Source organism: Fusarium keratoplasticum, chromosome 6 (assembly GCF_025433545.1).
Source record: "Fusarium keratoplasticum isolate Fu6.1 chromosome 6, whole genome shotgun sequence".
NCBI lineage: Eukaryota > Fungi > Ascomycota > Sordariomycetes > Hypocreales > Nectriaceae > Fusarium > Fusarium keratoplasticum.
Window position 1 is genome coordinate 2,001,260 of NC_070534.1, and position 15,713 is coordinate 2,016,972.

Consider the following 15,713-nt stretch of genomic DNA (forward strand, 5'->3'; position numbering starts at 1 on the left):
GTTTGAAAGAACAAGCAAAGAAATAACCAGGAGGTGATGCATGATTACGCTTGACTCTAGCATTGTGTCGAAAGTCGCAGATGCAAACCCTGTTTTGCCGTTTGAGCTGGCACCACTCCGTTTGGAAAAGAGGAAAGTGACTGGACAAATGAAAGAACATCTATTAGTTAACAGGTAAGATAGAAGTATTTACAATACAGTCCTCGTATTCCTCCCACCACCCTCCACCTGATCCTTTTTCGGCTTTGATCCGAAAAACAACAGTCACTGTAACACCAGTCGGGAGTGTTACCAGCAGTCCAACACCCACTCGCATGCCCTCTTCCCCCTGCTTTCAATCCCTGTCAACTACCCAAGAGATATCCTGCATGAACTTGTTCTAGGATGTTCGGCAGTCACCATAAGTGCCGATCAAACAACGCCTGCTTCTTGTTGTCTGACCAATCTCTCTGAAGCCCTGTTCATCTCAACATCTGCACCTCCAACTTTGATCTGCGACAGTGGCAGCGCATCCTTGCTGAACCACCCTCCAGCGATAATGACCAGAACAATGCACAGCTGTGTTCCAAACATCAGCACCAGCCTTGTGGCGAAGCTTCCGGTGACTGGATCCAAGCTTGGGATGCGGTTGAAGGCGTACGTGATACTGTAGCTCAGGCGGATCAGCTGAAGAACGATCCCAGGTCCAGCAGCCATCACGAGTGCCTTGGAAGCCTTGTAGTTGACCTCTTGTCTGGCTGAGAGAACTCGCTTCGTCGCGGGCCACAACCAGAACAAGACCACGACCATGACCAAAAACATGAGTAGATTGCCAATCTTGTTGAGAGTCTCGTTCTTCACGCCGCCGGGGGCATCATCGTCCGGTTTTCCTGCGTATGCTGCCATGCCGATACCGACCGTGTTGCCGAGATGGGTGACACCGAGCATTATCTTTCGGCCCCAGCGTTTGGAGTGAGACGGGATAATGTTGATACTATTGTTGAATGTTAGTACGCTGTAACTGGACCTCTCAATGAATATTCCTCACGCTTCGTAGATCATGCCAATCAGAGTCAGCGACAAGCATACAATGCCTCCAGCATTGGTCATCATGGTGACGGTAGTTGGCTCTTCGGGGTCGTTTTTACGGATGATGAGATACGCGTCCGACGCAAAGCGAAGACCAAAGTAGGACACGAATATGGGCCAGCAGATAATACCGGGCTTCCCATGCTTGTAGGTGATGTATACGCTAGGGAGAAGGAGGGCACCGAAAATGCCCAAAGCTGCGTAGGCGAGATTCAGGCTATTGCTTGACGGGAGGTTGTTTGTGGTGGCCATGGTTGAGTTTGAAGCCAAATACTGGGCTATTGACACAAGGGAATAATGAAGATGAGGACTGTAGAGTGCTTGATCAGGATTTGTGGATGGTGATGAGAGTGAGGTTGGGGCAGAAGGGAACTCCCACGGCAATTATATATGACTCTTGGCAAGGCATGAAGATCGTCAGGGAAAGTGCCGATGCTACGATGAAGCTTTGGTGCTATTAGACATCGAGAATAGTATCTTGATGGCCGCGCACTTCGAATCAGCCTTGTGGGCCTGGAACAACATGGTCTCCCAAGTTTTGGCAGGTCTTGGAAGGAAGCTATTCCCAAATGGATCAAACAGGGCTATCTATCTGGGATAGCTGACGAGGCTCAAACGACATAAAACACCAAGACGTCGTTGCTTTACGCGTCAAAGAGGCTTTCCATGCTTGATGGAAGCACCGGTGCGGCCGTTTCAACATGTCATCGGAACAACGGCAACCGTTGACATGGGTAGAAATAAGACAAACAGGGGAAATATTCGCCTGTGTCAACTTAACCTTCTGAGCTAAAATTCATGCGGTTGCGAATTGAGAAACGCCATAGGTCAATTCGGAGCGGCCCGCGAGACCGAGACCGAGACCGAGCTGTCACAGCCCCGGATCCCCGGCAGTGCTGGCAGAGCCCTATGCAAGCGAGTTAAACATAGCCTTGCCCCAGAAGCTTAACTTGTCGCGTGCAGGGTGTCATGATTTTTTCGGACAGAGGTGACGTTGCGCTTGCGTGGCCGACAGGGTCTTTTTGTAATGGGATCATATTGTCTTAAAAGACGAGACCTCCGGGCCAGCCGATGTTGCTTCTTTTTTATATGCGAGACCTCAGGCCATGAGCTGTGACTTTATCTGTCTCGGGTCTGCACTCGATTATTGTTGACTTTACTCTCCAAAGCCACCAGCCAGTCTCATTGACATGGGATATCATTCACCTTATCATTCGGATCGACCGAGGCCATGAAAACCTCGATCTTGATAAAGCCAACACCCTCCCATCCTAGGAAGATCAAGACGAACCCGGCATTTCAGCCTTCCGCCTCGTCACCGGGACAACATAGGGCTCACGTATCCCTTGAAGTTCTTGATCAGCACTGTTTCATGGATTTGACGATATCACTGGAAGGATACCGGAGCCCGATGCCAAAGAGAAGCCTTGGCTCCTCATGGCGGCTTGCCTCGCTCTTCTCTAAGATCAAAGAAGAGATGCTTTGAGGACAAAGGAAAAGAGCCATGGGAAAGTCCGCCTTTATCCGAATAAGTGAGTGATAAATAAATGTGAAGGATGAGAACACTAAGCCTAAAGAATCTGTGCCTATACTGAATCTGTTTATTGCGTTCTTTGATATTGTGTCTGGTAACCCCTTCTGAAGACGTTATTGATACCAGTGACGATACAAAACGCAACAATAGTGCATCTGTGACAATCTATTGCCAGATATAACACGCACTGTCGGTGGGCCGATAGATAGGCCGATAGGTGTTGAAGAAGACAGCTAGGAACAATACTTAGGAAAATACATTTATTGAAGTACAGAGATGCATAAGGTTGTGAGGCATGGAACTATGCCATCGCCACTCGATCCTAACAGAAATGTATAGGAGAGCACTTCGAGGGAGCGACTGTCACGCATGAATAGTGCTCTCGCGAATCAAGGTTCTCCGGAAGCTTAATTTCACAGGTATAATATGTCAAGCTTATTTATAGGGCAGGGGAAACTTAAAAATAGAGCGCTCAAGGCTTGTGTCTGTATATGTTATCTGTATGTTGCGTGAAGAAGCAAAGTTATGAATCGCTTCAGCGTACACTTAGTTTCATCTTGATCCAGAGGTTGACACGAAACGAGTAAGTCGGGTGAAGCGGCTAGTCGGGGGAGAAAACCAAATTCTGAGATGGTAGCACGTATGAATGGTGAATATTTATTTGCGAGTGATGCTAGGAATCTGTGGTAGGAATAGATGTGAATAACGACACAGAACTGTGAACTGATTAGTCGGGGGTGATGGCTTGTCCCCAACTAAGATGATTCTATCGATGGTAAAGTTGATTATGGAAGACGCAATAGGCGGAAGTTGGAAAAAGAAGAAAGAAATTGTAGAAAACTTGGCCGCTTCATCCATAAATGTGAGCTCAATGGTTCGTGCTGACCAACCTGACGAATGAGCAACACCTCCAAACTACCCAGTCATTCCCTCGGGATTTGTACGTAAGCACTCCATTGCTAGATAGGCCATTGGTTATAAGAATCATTTCAAAGGGTCGGTGGCAGCCCGATATGCCCAGCTCGGTTTGCCGATTGCGGCGTACCACCCGCTCGGCTCGTGGTCACCTTGACGCCTTTTGCTGATGCCAGATATGCCCGAGAAGAGCGATCTGCATCTAAACAGGGGATAACGAGCTACCAAGACTCCTTACTGGCTGCTAGAGCCCATGTCCATGCCAAGGAGTCGTCGCCGGTGGTGGGGCCGTGATGGTGAAAGACCGTGGGGCGGGTGCGTGATTGAGGGGTGTTGACATGGTGACAGAAGGACGAGAATTGCATCAGCGAATGGCCCTGCGAGGCGAGTATTCGGAGGGGAATGATGTCACGGACCAACAGGTTAACGTGCTCAGTGCAAGTCACGATAAGGGAAAAAGAAAGTCGCAGTAACCGTCGTTTCGACTTCTTATAGGGACCGTAGTTGAACCCCCGACAACCAGACGAGAAGGTCATACCTCTTGTCTTGAAGAACAAGTAACCAGCCCTCTTGTTACCCCGCGAATATGGCGACAGCAGCTGTCATCAATGGCTCGGCCAATCCCCTGACTGCCGAGAAGCCCGGTTTATCGCACGACGCACCGGGGAGCTTGCCCATTGAGAAGCCAGCCCCGGCCAACGGAGCCGCTCCCGTGCTGGATGGTCCAAACGTCGATGCCACTTCTCCCTACCACAATCCCAGCCTTACCCTGATCGACAGATTTGTCGACGAGCCTCGTCCCTTGAGGGTTGGTGTTATCGGTGGCGGTTTGGCTGGCATCTTGGCAGGGGTCCTGCTGCCGAAGAAGGTGCCGGGGATTCAGCTCACCGTGTATGAGAAGAATGCCGATGTGGTATGTGTAAGCAATCAGTCAATCGTGACAATTTACTAACAAGAGACTAGGGAGGAACGTGGTTTGAGAATGTGTATCCTGGCGTGAGGTGTGACATTGCCTCTCACGTCTATCAGTCGACATTTACACCAAAGACAGACTGGTCGGACAAGTACGCCCCGGGACATGAGATCAGGGACTATTGGCAGTCTGTCGCGCGGAAATACGACGTCTACAAGTACGTCAAGCTCAACCGCAAGGTTGAGGACATTTCGTGGGATGATGCCGAGGGCGTCTGGATCACGACGGTGCGAAATGTGCAGACGAACGAGGTGACGGTTGAGAAGAACGACTTCATCTTGACCTCTGTTGGACGATTCAACGCCTGGAAATTGCCCGACTATCCCGGAATTTCCGACTACAAAGGACATCTTCGACATGCATCAAACTGGAACACCGAGTTCGACCCGAAGGGCAAGAAGGTGGCGGTCATTGGCAACGGAGCCAGTGGCATCCAGGTCGTGGCGAACTTGCAGCCTGTTGTGAGCCAATTGGACCACTACGCCCGGAATAAGACGTGGATCGCTGCGTCTTGGGCCGGAGAGGAGCGCAAGCTTGAGCCCCAGCCGTACACAGAAGAGGAGAAGAAGAAGTGGGCAGAGGATCCCGATGCCTACTTGGCCTTCAGAAAGGATCTAGAGGGGATATACTGGCGACGGTTCGGGACGTTTTTCCGGAACAGCGAGCTGAACAATGAGCTGCGAGAACAGTTCATCAACATCATGAAGAAGCGCCTGGTTAAGAAGCCCGAGCTGCTTGAGCACATTGTGCCCGACTTCTCCCCCAACTGCCGACGTCTTACTCCCGGACCGGGATATCTGGAGGCCATCACTGAAGACAATGTGGAATACATCCAGACGCGCATCAAACGCTTCACAGAGACTGGTATCGAGACGGAGGATGGCGTGCAGAGGGATGTCGACGCCGTCATCTGCGCTACGGGCGCAAACGTCGACATGGTCCCTCCATTTCCCATCAAGGCTCACGGGCAGAAGCTCAGCGACCTGTGGAAGGCTGATGGTGTATATGGCTTCCCTTATACCTACTTTGGACTAGCAACGCCCGGGTTCCCAAACCTTCTCTTCGTCCACGGTCCTCAAGCGACGGGCCCATCTGGAACGGTGCCGCACAGCGTCGAGACGCAATTGACCTACTTTGCCAAGGTGCTCCGAAAGGCGTCGCGGGAGGGCATCAAGTCGATTACACCGTCTTCAAAGGCTGCCGATGACTTTACCGAGTTCTCGGACGCCTTCTTCGCCAAGACTGTCCTTACAGACAAGTGCAGCTCTTGGTACAATGGCGGAAGACCGGGGGCGAGGATCCACGGTCTCTGGCCGGGGAGCGCTGGGCACATCACGGCGATTCGGAGGGAGCCGAGGTGGGAGGACTGGGAGTACAAGTATCTCGGCGACTCGAAGAATCGGTTCGCTTGGTATCTTGGCAATGGGTGGACGAGAAAGGAGACAGATCCAGAGGCGGATTTGACGCCGTATCTGAAACGTCCAGACGAGATAGACTTGCGCGACGTGCATGAGAGCTGGTGGAGCATTCCTTAGCTTGATAAACTGAGTAAAGAAAGAGCTTGCATAGAATAGAATGCGCGTTCGAATTGTCAATAGCATGGTTCTTTGCACGTCATATGCCCTTGGGCTCGCGTAAGCCACCAAGTCGGCCGCGACTCCACGTGGAGCAGGGATGCGAAGAGACTAACACCCGGAACCGACTTTTGCCAAGTGAGAAACCTCTAGGCCCAATGGAACGAGATCAGAGATAGGATAGCTTGGGTCGGCATGTGCAGAGGAGGGCATCCCTGAGAGGATAGGGCATCCGAGAATCTGGTCCAGGCGGTAAAATACGCAATCCCGCAGCCGGCACGCGTTCGCGCTAGATGGGGGGCCACGCCTCAAGGTTCGGCAGTCGAGCCTGTCCATGTAGGGCCCCAGGATGGTATTGCGTGCTGCGTTATCGAAGGAGAAACGGCTCCTAGGTTGGGAAGGGAAATATAAATGATGATCTTTGACACCCTTTTTTTTCTTGCCAGGGCTCTGTGTCTCACTAGATATTCCAGTCGGTCTCACCTTTTCTTTTCTCAAGATCTTCTTGTTGTTACCTACTACTGCAAGAGTGAGACAGACAGAATGGCTTCCAAGTCTCGTCACGAAGAAAGCGAGGTTGCTCCTCCCAAGGACCAACTCCACCCTGGTGAGTCTCTGCAATGGAGATCCTTCCATCATGCACGATCTACTGCTGACACGGGGAAACAAGTGAGGTGGTACCGCTCCACATTCTTCAACATCACCATCCTGGGTCTCTGCAACTTTGCAGCTCCCGGTATCTGGACGGCCATGAACTCGCTAGGTGCTGGTGGTGCAGCCTCGCCTAAGCTGGTCAACGCTGCCAACGCCTTGACTTTTTGTCTCATGGTTCTGTCGTGCTACTTTTCGAGTACGCTGGTTCGGTACATCGGTATCAAGGGAGCCTTGATCTTCGGAACGTATGTTTTAGAGATGTGTTACAGGTTTCGCCGCTGACGACATTACAGAGTTGGATATGCCCCTTATGCAGCAGGCTTGTACACCAACAACAGGTTCGGAACCGAGTGGCTGACCCTACTCGGTGCTGCCCTCTGCGGTATCTCTGCTGGAGTCTTTTGGATGGCCGAAGCTGCCATTGCCATCGCATACCCCGAGCCCTGGAACCGTGGAAAGGCTCTCGGCTACTGGCTCACCTACCGCCTCTCGGGCCAGATCCTGGGCGGTGCCATCAACCTCGGCCTCAACGCTGACCGCAACGAGGCTGGCAAGGTCTCGTATACCGTGTTCCTTATCTTTATCGCCATCCAAGCCGCTGGTCCTTTCGTTGCTTTCCTTCTCAACAAGCCTCACCAAGTGGAGCGGACCGACGGCAAGAAGGTGGACTTGTCGATTGAGCAAAGCCCCGTGTTTGAGCTCAAGGAGACTGGAAGACTCTTCTTTACTAAGAAGTTTCTCCTGATTGTTCTCTTCATTGGTCAAGCTGTTTTTGCCGAGGCCGTCTTTTTCACCTACCTCTCATGTAAGGGCAATTTGATTTTCAGGGCCATGACATATGCTGACGGTTTTAGTGTGGTTCTCTGTGCGAGCTCGAGCTCTTGGATCCTTCCTGGGTGGTCTGATTGCCGTCATTGCTGGCAACTTTCTTGGAGTAAGTCTCCCGTACACACTCATACAAACGCCGGTCTAACAACAGATTTCAGAGTTGGCTTGATCGAGTTACCGTCTCCCTCAAGACCAGAACCCGCTCCTCTTTCGCTGTCATCGCCACTCTGCAGGGAGGCTGGTGGATCTGGGCTACGATCCTCGCGACTAGGTTCCGCCACACGAGGCCTACCTATGACTGGAGCAGCGATGGATTCGGCGCGGCGTTTGCTGTGTTTGTCTTCCTGACTCTGGGCTTCCAGCTTAACTACCTCTTCTTGTAAGGACACTTGAAGGATTTCACGTAAAAGTTCATCATCTAATGCTCGCATCCTAGGTACTTTATCATCCACAACTTGGCCGACACCCAGGACGAAATCATCCGTTACTCTGCCCTTCTCCGAGGTACCGAGTCGGCTTGGCAGGCAGTCAGCTACGGCATCACTTCCATTCCGGTGTTTGCCGAGGTTGGAGGTATCTATTTCAACTTTCTACTCTGGGGTCTTTCGCTGTTCCCTGCGTGGTTGGTGCTGAAGCACTTTGGTTCATCTGCCCGCTCGTCAGAGGAAGCTCCCATTCCCCAAGTTGTTGAAAGCCAGAATGATTATTCGGGTTCTGGTGAGGAGACTGAGCAGGTCAAGAAGGAATAGATCAGAGATGGTAAAACTGGTTTGGGGTGGTTGAGTTGGGGGGTTACTATCATCTAGAATCTATAGAATATGATGTGGAGCGATAGACTCTATAAATCAAGATGGTACTACAAGATATATCCAGCTAAAAAAAATCAAGCAATTGATTGAAAAAATTCATCCGCAAGCAAACCTCCAAGACGATGGAATTCAAAAGAGTCCTTCGTGTCTCTGTCATCTCATGACCCGGAGCATCTTTTCCCAACTGCTGCCAAGCCAAGACCAGCTACTGATAAACTAAAACGCACCATCATGATAGCCTGAAATGATTCCAATCTTATCTCTTTTCGGAAAATCCCCGAGAACGCCAAGCAGCTGTCAAGATCTCGCCACATCTTCAACGGAGCGAGTCCGGCGCCTGTCAGGCAGACACCAAAAAGCCCAACAGTCGGACAAGTGACGTGAAAATCCCGAGATAACGGAAACGGGAAACACTAAACCGTCTCTGGAAGCTCTCCGACAAGTTCTAGACGTGATTGCGCGGGGTTGATCAGCATGAGCAAGAAGCGCTGATAATTGCGCCATCGCCTCGTGGTCCCCGCCTGAGGAAACACTCGTCGATTAACCGACCCGTCAAGTGCCGAGATATGCCAGAGGAGAACCCTGCTGGTCTTGCATTACGGCGAGGAACTTGCAGGATTTACCATGATGACGAGAATCACGCAATATCGACCTACATCGGAACCCGCGTCGTCGGTAACCGGGATATCATAAAAGACCGGCAGTTTGACAGTGTCTCAAGGAAAACACCCATGAACTGAGCACAGTCCAATCGGATTTCGATATTATCTCGGCAACAGAAAGAATGGCGTCCCAAGATGAGAGCCCGAAGGGCAAGAAGAACCTCATTGTCAATGCGTTTGTGATGATGTGTTGGTTCCCCGGTCCTGCAGAGCTGACGTGATGCTGATCTGTCGTTTGGAATCATAGGCAGTGGTCACCAGTCGCCAGGACTATGGAGACATCCCGATGACGAGTCGTGGAAGTTCAAGGACACTGAGCACTGGGTCGAGCTGGCCAAGCTTCTCGAAGAAGCCAAGTTCCATGGCATCTTTATTGCAGATGTTCTAGGTATAAACTCAGAATCCCAGGCCTGGAGCCAGAAACTCACGATCTTGTAGGAGGCTATGATGTCTACAAGAAGTCCTTGGATCCTGCCATCATCTCTGGAGCCCAATGGCCCTTGACCGAGCCCCTGGTTACGGTCCCTGCTATGGCTGCAGCGACAAAGAACATTGGATTCGGTGTGACGGTTTCTACAACCTATGAGCAACCTTTCCACCTTGCTAGACGCCTGTCGACTGTCGATCATCTGACCAAGGGGAGGTGAGTAGCCCATCGGGTTTAAGTAGGCTTATGCTAACATATCCATAGACTGGGATGGAATGTAGGAAGCCAGATACGAGCCGGTGTTCTTAGCTAACCTTGTTGCAGATTGTCACAAGTTACCTAGACTCAGCTGCTAGGAACCTGGGTAGAACTGAACAACTAGATGTAGGACATCACTGCCTCGATATTGACTCATTGCTGACTTATTAGCACGATGAACGATATGCCCAAGCCGAGGAGTACATGGAAGTCATGTACAAGCTCTTTCAGTCATCCTGGCGAGACGACGCCGTCAAGCTAGACCGAGAGAATGGCATCTACACCGACCCAGAACTTGTCCGCCAGATCAACCACCAAGGAAAGTACTTCAACGTTCCAGGACCTCATCTCGTGGACCCCAGCCCTCAAAGAACGCCTCTTCTCCTCCAAGCCGGAGCATCTAAAGCCGGAAAAGCCTTTGCGGCTCAGCACGCAGAGGCCATCTTCACATCCGCTCATGCCCCCTCGGTGTGCAAGAAGAACATTGCCGAGATTCGACAGCTAGCTCGGGACCAGTTTGGCAGAGATCCCAGCAAGATCAAGGTTCTTGCCTTGGTGACTCCCATTATCGGCAAGACTGAGGAGGAGGCTTTGGCCAAGTATAACGAGTACAAGAAGTATGCTTCTCACGAGGGTGCATTGTCCTTGTTTGGTGGTTGGACTGGCATCGACTTGAACCAGTATGGGGATGATGAGGAACTTCGACAAGTTGATAGCAACGCTGTCCGGTGAGTATTTTCAGGCAAAACTCATTTGGTTTCTTCAGCTAACCTCGAAACTCGTATAGATCAACTGTTGAAGGATATGCTAAGTTCTCGCCTCCCAACTCTAAGTGGACCAAGCACACTGTGGCTGAGCACATCAGCCTCGGAGGAAACGGTCCTCTCCTGGTTGGCACACCCTCGCAGGTGGCTGACGGTCTCCAGGAATGGATCGACGAGGCTGACGTTGATGGCTTCAACTTTGTAAGCAAACCAGACTCTGCACCCAAACACGACTAACCTTTCTTCTAGGCCTATGTTCTCTTCCCTCAGTCTTTCAAGGATATTATCGACCTGCTGCTTCCAGAGCTTCGGGCAAGAGGGCTATTCTGGGACGACTATGCGGTTCCAGGAGGTTCCTACCGTGAGAACTTCTATGGCTTGGAGGGGCAGAAGTATCCTTTGCCAGAGCACGCAGCTTCCAAGTATCAGTGGGCGGCAGGAGTTCCTGCCAAGGACCATCAGATCCCCTAGCATGCTAGATAGAAACATAACAAAGCCAGTTGTGAAGAATCAAATCAATCAACATGAACGAATCCCTATTTGATGCCCCTTGGTTCCTGTACCACCATGATAGATCCCCCCTTGATGCAATTTCAAGTCCAAGCCGGGTCTCAACATGAACCGTAGACCTATTACCTTACGTCTCAATCATGCTATCATCTCTTCAATCTCCCATCTAGATAATTGACTCATGGGAACGCTAATCATGAAAGATGAAGATACAATGATTCGAAAAGTCCTCATTCATCAAGAGTACGCCAGCAATCCTAGATAAACGAACGAGTCCCGAGGCACCGCTAATACTATATGGTATCCCAAATTCCATGCAATTTCCCTTCAAAAACGCCCATGTAAAATACATTGGTCCCAAATCCCCTAGAAAAGAGCAATCTCAACTCCCCGCTGACGTGCCGCCTCTTCAATGTCAAAAGTCGAGGTACCAGTCTGCCACGCTTCGTCCAGAACATCGAATATCACGTTGATCAGGTTAAAAGTATCCCTCTCTTGAAAAGTGGCTCGCACACTGTCGAGAGTGTGCTTCCAGTCCGGATGGTCCTGCAGAAGGGGCACCTCGAGGCTGACGGTGACAAGAGGGTACATGAGCCCGTTGTGAACTAGGAGATGTTGGTTCTGCGGCAATTCGAATGCTCGATGTAGGGCGTCCATTGACGACATGAGTCGGCAGAGGATCAGCTCTGTGTTGGGAACCGCAGCAGAGCCCTGGTCGTTATTGACCTCGACTCCCTTCTGCTTCCGTTCTATCCTGTGTCGACGCCGAACTTCGAGGATAGCTGAAAACCTCCAACAGTCCCACAGATGACACTGTAGATACTCGCCAAGCTGCCCTGCCCAGGTCCACAACCTGTTCTCGGTATATTCGACGTCATTGTCGAGGATGCTTGCGAATATATCCAGCAGAGACATGGGCATGCCTGACGCGACCTCGATTCCATCGACTCTTCCCTCCTTTCGGGTGTCTTGGAGCTTGCGGAGGAGCTTCCATACTCCCACGGATTGGCCCGTCCGACCAATGACCATCGACGGGAGATCCATGACACCCATCACCTCCAAGACATGACGTGTGCCCAAGTCTTCTATCGGTATTAGACCGGGGACGGTCAGTTTATGTCGTAGGTTGTAGACGTTCACCATTAAATCGATGTTCATGGTCCACGGTAAGGCTTGGAAAAGCTGCATAGGTGCCACTATTAGTTAAGATGCGAATTATAGGACGGGGCATAGGCAGGGAGAGCAAGGGAGTATGGGCAAACACTGGGGACCTACACAAATGGTACAGACCAACAGACCAGCACAGACAGTGGCGGTATGCATCTTCTCATGACGGTCATATAGTTCTTGTCGGAAGGTTTGCAGGGCAAGGTCGACTCGTTCCATGGATGCCACCGACAGGCCCCGGGCGCGGTCATCAAGGTAGCCCTGGATAGCAACCGAGATGACGACCAGAGCAGGGCTCTGCCTACCCATCTCTTCAAAGAAGGGCTGGATCCAACAGTGCTGCTCCGTCGTATACAGCCGATGCAGTCCAGAATGGAGAACTAGCCAAACCTTAGCAAGCATTTACCTCGGGGGGTAGAGAGGAGGTCCAACACTTCTTGAACACCTGCTCTTGCGTATCGGACACGGTCGAGGTCGGTGATAGGTCAGAGCGAGCGGCGACGGAGCCGGCGTGGCCAGGGGTAGAGGCTGAGTTTGGGGAAGACTGCCCGGCACTGTCTCCATCATCTGCCGGAGCCTTGCTAGCTTCTCCGACGAGAGGTTCCGGGGCCGACGCGCCTGCGAACCGGCCCCTCGAGGCGATGCCATTCGCCCAACGCAAGGGCGTGGCATAGCCCTCGCAGAGGATCCCCCGCTTCTCGCAAGCCTGGCAGCCTGGGCGCGTCTCGTCGCATTTCCGTTTGCGCCGTTTACAGTTGAGACATCCCCCGCGGGAACGGGCCATCATTTCCTCTGGGGAAGGGGGGCAAGGTAGGCGAGATTCGGTCGCCTTGGTCTGGGGGGTGGGGGGAGGGGAATGTTTGGATTGAGAGGATGGAGCCGCCAACGACGCGTCGTTCCCGGAGATCCGTGGAGTTTATAGACGAAAGAGGAAGATGGAGCCGGGGGCGCATCCAGCTTCTGCTTTAGGTCTGGTGCCATGGGGCTTATCACCACCTGACAGGGTGGCTTGGTTATCAACTCCTGTGGGGAGAATCTGGAACCTTGAAGAAGATCCCCTAGAAGAGAAAGGACCAGCACAGGTGAGGCAGGGGTTGACAGGAAATGGAGTCGAGCTAATCGTGAATAGGTGGTGATACTTTGCTTCTTCCCCAGAATCGGCATCGTTGTCGACGTGCAGCTGCAGTATCAACGTGGCTGCGTCAACCCCTGAGTTTGCGACCGGGGGTCGGGACAACCTCAATTGTTGGCCAGCCTATCTTCACGCGTCCGAGGCCTCGGGTCTGCAAAGCGGCATTAGCTGAGACCCCTCCTTGCATACAGGTTAGAGAGCCCGTGTGCACGCACTCGAATGGCCTTGCTTTTGGTCTCAGATATCGATCTATAAACAGGGCAACACCCAACCTCTTGGCCTGGATCAAGCTACACGAAAAACATCAACAGTCTCGTCTTTTCTTGGGAGTTCCACTAGCTCTCTCTTATCATGGCAACCGGAGCTGCTACTGCTCCTCCCGGCACAGTCCGGTTGGTGCTGCGTAAGGGTCCCATGCTCCCACCTCTGCTTTCCTATGCTGAATTCATTATCCAGAGCCGGAAGAGTCTACCGGTGTCTCAACCTTTATGCTCTCTCCAACTCCATCATCCGACCCAAATGAACCACTCGTGAGCCTCTACTGATAGACTGTGAACATCAACAGTTTATACTCATTGACTTTATCCAGAACTGGAGCACTTGGAGAAAGTGCTTCAACTATGGTCTCACCATCGCCGTGACCGTCGCCGCCTTTACCAATCTCTCTATTCAGACTGTCTTTTGGCAGCAGATGACCGTCGACCTGGGAGTTACTATCACCCAGCTCACCCACGCCCAGTCAGCCCAACTGGCTGGACTGGCCATGGGCTGCATCTTTTTCATCCCGCTCACAATCAAGTATGGTCGTCGATCGACATATATTGTCTCAACGGCAGCCCTGGCCGCCGTATCGTGGTGGACATCATCTATATCTTCCTACACCGAGCTGATTCTGACTTCCATAATCACCGGCTTGGCTGGAGCCATCAACGAGACATCCGTTCAAATGACTGTAGGTGTCACCACTTGATCCCTCAAGTACCGCCCTAACTCTTGGTTAGATTGCCGATCTGTTCTTCGTCCACCAGCGTGGCTCAGCCAACGCCATCTACTTTACCGCCGTTATGGTGGGCTCCTTTCTCACGCCTCTCGCCGCTGGCTCTCAGGCGGCGGAACAAGGCTGGCGTTGGTCTTATTACGCACTCTCCATTGCCATGACAGTACTCTTTGTGACATTTCTTCTGTTATTTGAGGAAACCAAGTTTGTGCCCGTCTTGGTTGGTCAAACTGATAATTCTACATCTTTGGTTGTCACATCTTCGAATCAATCACACGAACACGATAAAGAGGATCTCAAAGTAGACGGACATGCTACTACGACCACAATGACGCGCACCGACTCGACAATCCCAATCAACACATGGCGACAGCGCCTTCGTTTTACCACACCTACTCCAGAGTCTCTTCCACATCTCTTCGTAATTCCGCTTCACGTCATCACTCTTCCTCATGTTTTCTTTACCGCCTTGCAGTTCGCATCTGGCGTGTGCTGGCTTGTTCTCTATATGTCTGTTGTCTCCATCATCTTTGCGCAGCCACCGTACAACTTTACAACGTTTGGAATTGGATGCATGACACTGGGCCCATTCGTCGGTAACATCTTTGGCAGTATCTACGGTGGACCTTTGTCTGATTGGGTCATTGTGCGACTGGCGCGTCGAAACGGTGGCGTCTTTGAGCCCGAGATGAGGCTCTACCCTCTTGTTGTCCCAACTATCGCCATGGCTGGTGGCATCATCATGTTTGGCGTTACTGCTGATAGGGCGAGTCAATTTTCTAAGAAAATCAAGAAACCAAGTATGCTGACATCTACTTAGGGAATGCACTGGATATACCCATCTATTGGCGGTGCTTTCTTTGCTTTTGGACTTGGAGCAAATGGGGACATCACCTTTACTCTCATCGTCGACACATACCGCGAGGTAAGCTCTCTTGAATGCGAAGGGAAAGCCCACTACTCACACTCTAAAACCTGCAGCTCACGGCGGAAGCGTTCATTGGTGTGGCCTTTCTCCGAAATGCCGTCTCGGTTGCAGTACCGTTCGCCCTAGTTCCGTGGATGAAAACCATGGGCTTGACCAATATGTATATCCTCAGTGGCTGCGTTGCCTTTGCAATTGGGCTCCTCTTTGTCCCGATGATTATCTGGGGCAAGAGAATCCGCACAGCACTGGCCCCCCGGTATTGGAAGTTGGTGGAAAGACGATCCATGATTTGAAAAGTTGCTGGCAGCTGGTCTCGCATTTCTACTCGGCACGAGGTTCGAGCATTGGGTGGGTGGCTTAAATAACCGAACTATGGGGTGAGTTGCTTAGCAGAGGGATAAGAATGAAATACCTTTACCGCATCAAAATCATCTCGCTATGAAGCCTTTAAAGTTATATCATGGCGGTCGGCATTAATAAATACTCCAAATAAAGCCGGTCCACTGTCCGGAA

The 15,713-nt window shown here is 51.5% G+C and overlaps 6 protein-coding genes across 6 annotated transcripts; 4 read left to right on the forward strand and 2 right to left on the reverse strand.

Moving 5' to 3' along the window:
• Positions 1–411: 411 nt before the first annotated feature.
• NCS57_00859100 (uncharacterized protein) lies at positions 412–1,320 on the reverse strand (the record flags this gene model as incomplete). The annotated part of the gene is made up of 2 exons (XM_053058402.1): positions 412–973; positions 1,028–1,320. The coding sequence occupies 2 exons, from the start codon at positions 1,318–1,320 to the stop codon at positions 412–414; spliced, it is 855 nt and encodes a 284-aa protein (XP_052912233.1).
• A 2,783-nt stretch (positions 1,321–4,103) lies between these two features.
• Positions 4,104–6,025, forward strand: NCS57_00859200 (uncharacterized protein; the record flags this gene model as incomplete). Its single annotated transcript, XM_053058403.1, has 2 exons — positions 4,104–4,430; positions 4,481–6,025. 2 exons carry the CDS (start codon positions 4,104–4,106, stop codon positions 6,023–6,025), a joined length of 1,872 nt encoding a protein of 623 aa, XP_052912234.1.
• A 582-nt stretch (positions 6,026–6,607) lies between these two features.
• Positions 6,608–8,295, forward strand: NCS57_00859300 (uncharacterized protein; the record flags this gene model as incomplete). Its single annotated transcript, XM_053058404.1, has 6 exons — positions 6,608–6,671; positions 6,735–6,963; positions 7,012–7,523; positions 7,573–7,652; positions 7,705–7,925; positions 7,983–8,295. 6 exons carry the CDS (start codon positions 6,608–6,610, stop codon positions 8,293–8,295), a joined length of 1,419 nt encoding a protein of 472 aa, XP_052912235.1.
• An 844-nt stretch (positions 8,296–9,139) lies between these two features.
• Positions 9,140–10,937, forward strand: NCS57_00859400 (Bac-luciferase domain-containing protein; the record flags this gene model as incomplete). The annotated part of the gene is made up of 8 exons (XM_053058405.1): positions 9,140–9,206; positions 9,265–9,405; positions 9,456–9,660; positions 9,709–9,721; positions 9,769–9,828; positions 9,874–10,430; positions 10,490–10,667; positions 10,716–10,937. The coding sequence occupies 8 exons, from the start codon at positions 9,140–9,142 to the stop codon at positions 10,935–10,937; spliced, it is 1,443 nt and encodes a 480-aa protein (XP_052912236.1).
• Positions 10,938–11,342: 405 nt separating this feature from the next.
• NCS57_00859500 (Zn(2)-C6 fungal-type domain-containing protein) lies at positions 11,343–12,927 on the reverse strand (the record flags this gene model as incomplete). The annotated part of the gene is made up of 3 exons (XM_053058406.1): positions 11,343–12,158; positions 12,252–12,523; positions 12,576–12,927. 3 exons carry the CDS (start codon positions 12,925–12,927, stop codon positions 11,343–11,345), a joined length of 1,440 nt encoding a protein of 479 aa, XP_052912237.1.
• A 699-nt stretch (positions 12,928–13,626) lies between these two features.
• NCS57_00859600 (MFS domain-containing protein) lies at positions 13,627–15,493 on the forward strand (the record flags this gene model as incomplete). The annotated part of the gene is made up of 6 exons (XM_053058407.1): positions 13,627–13,678; positions 13,732–13,805; positions 13,865–14,227; positions 14,277–15,038; positions 15,093–15,197; positions 15,254–15,493. 6 exons carry the CDS (start codon positions 13,627–13,629, stop codon positions 15,491–15,493), a joined length of 1,596 nt encoding a protein of 531 aa, XP_052912238.1.
• Between the last annotated feature and the right edge of the window lie 220 nt (positions 15,494–15,713).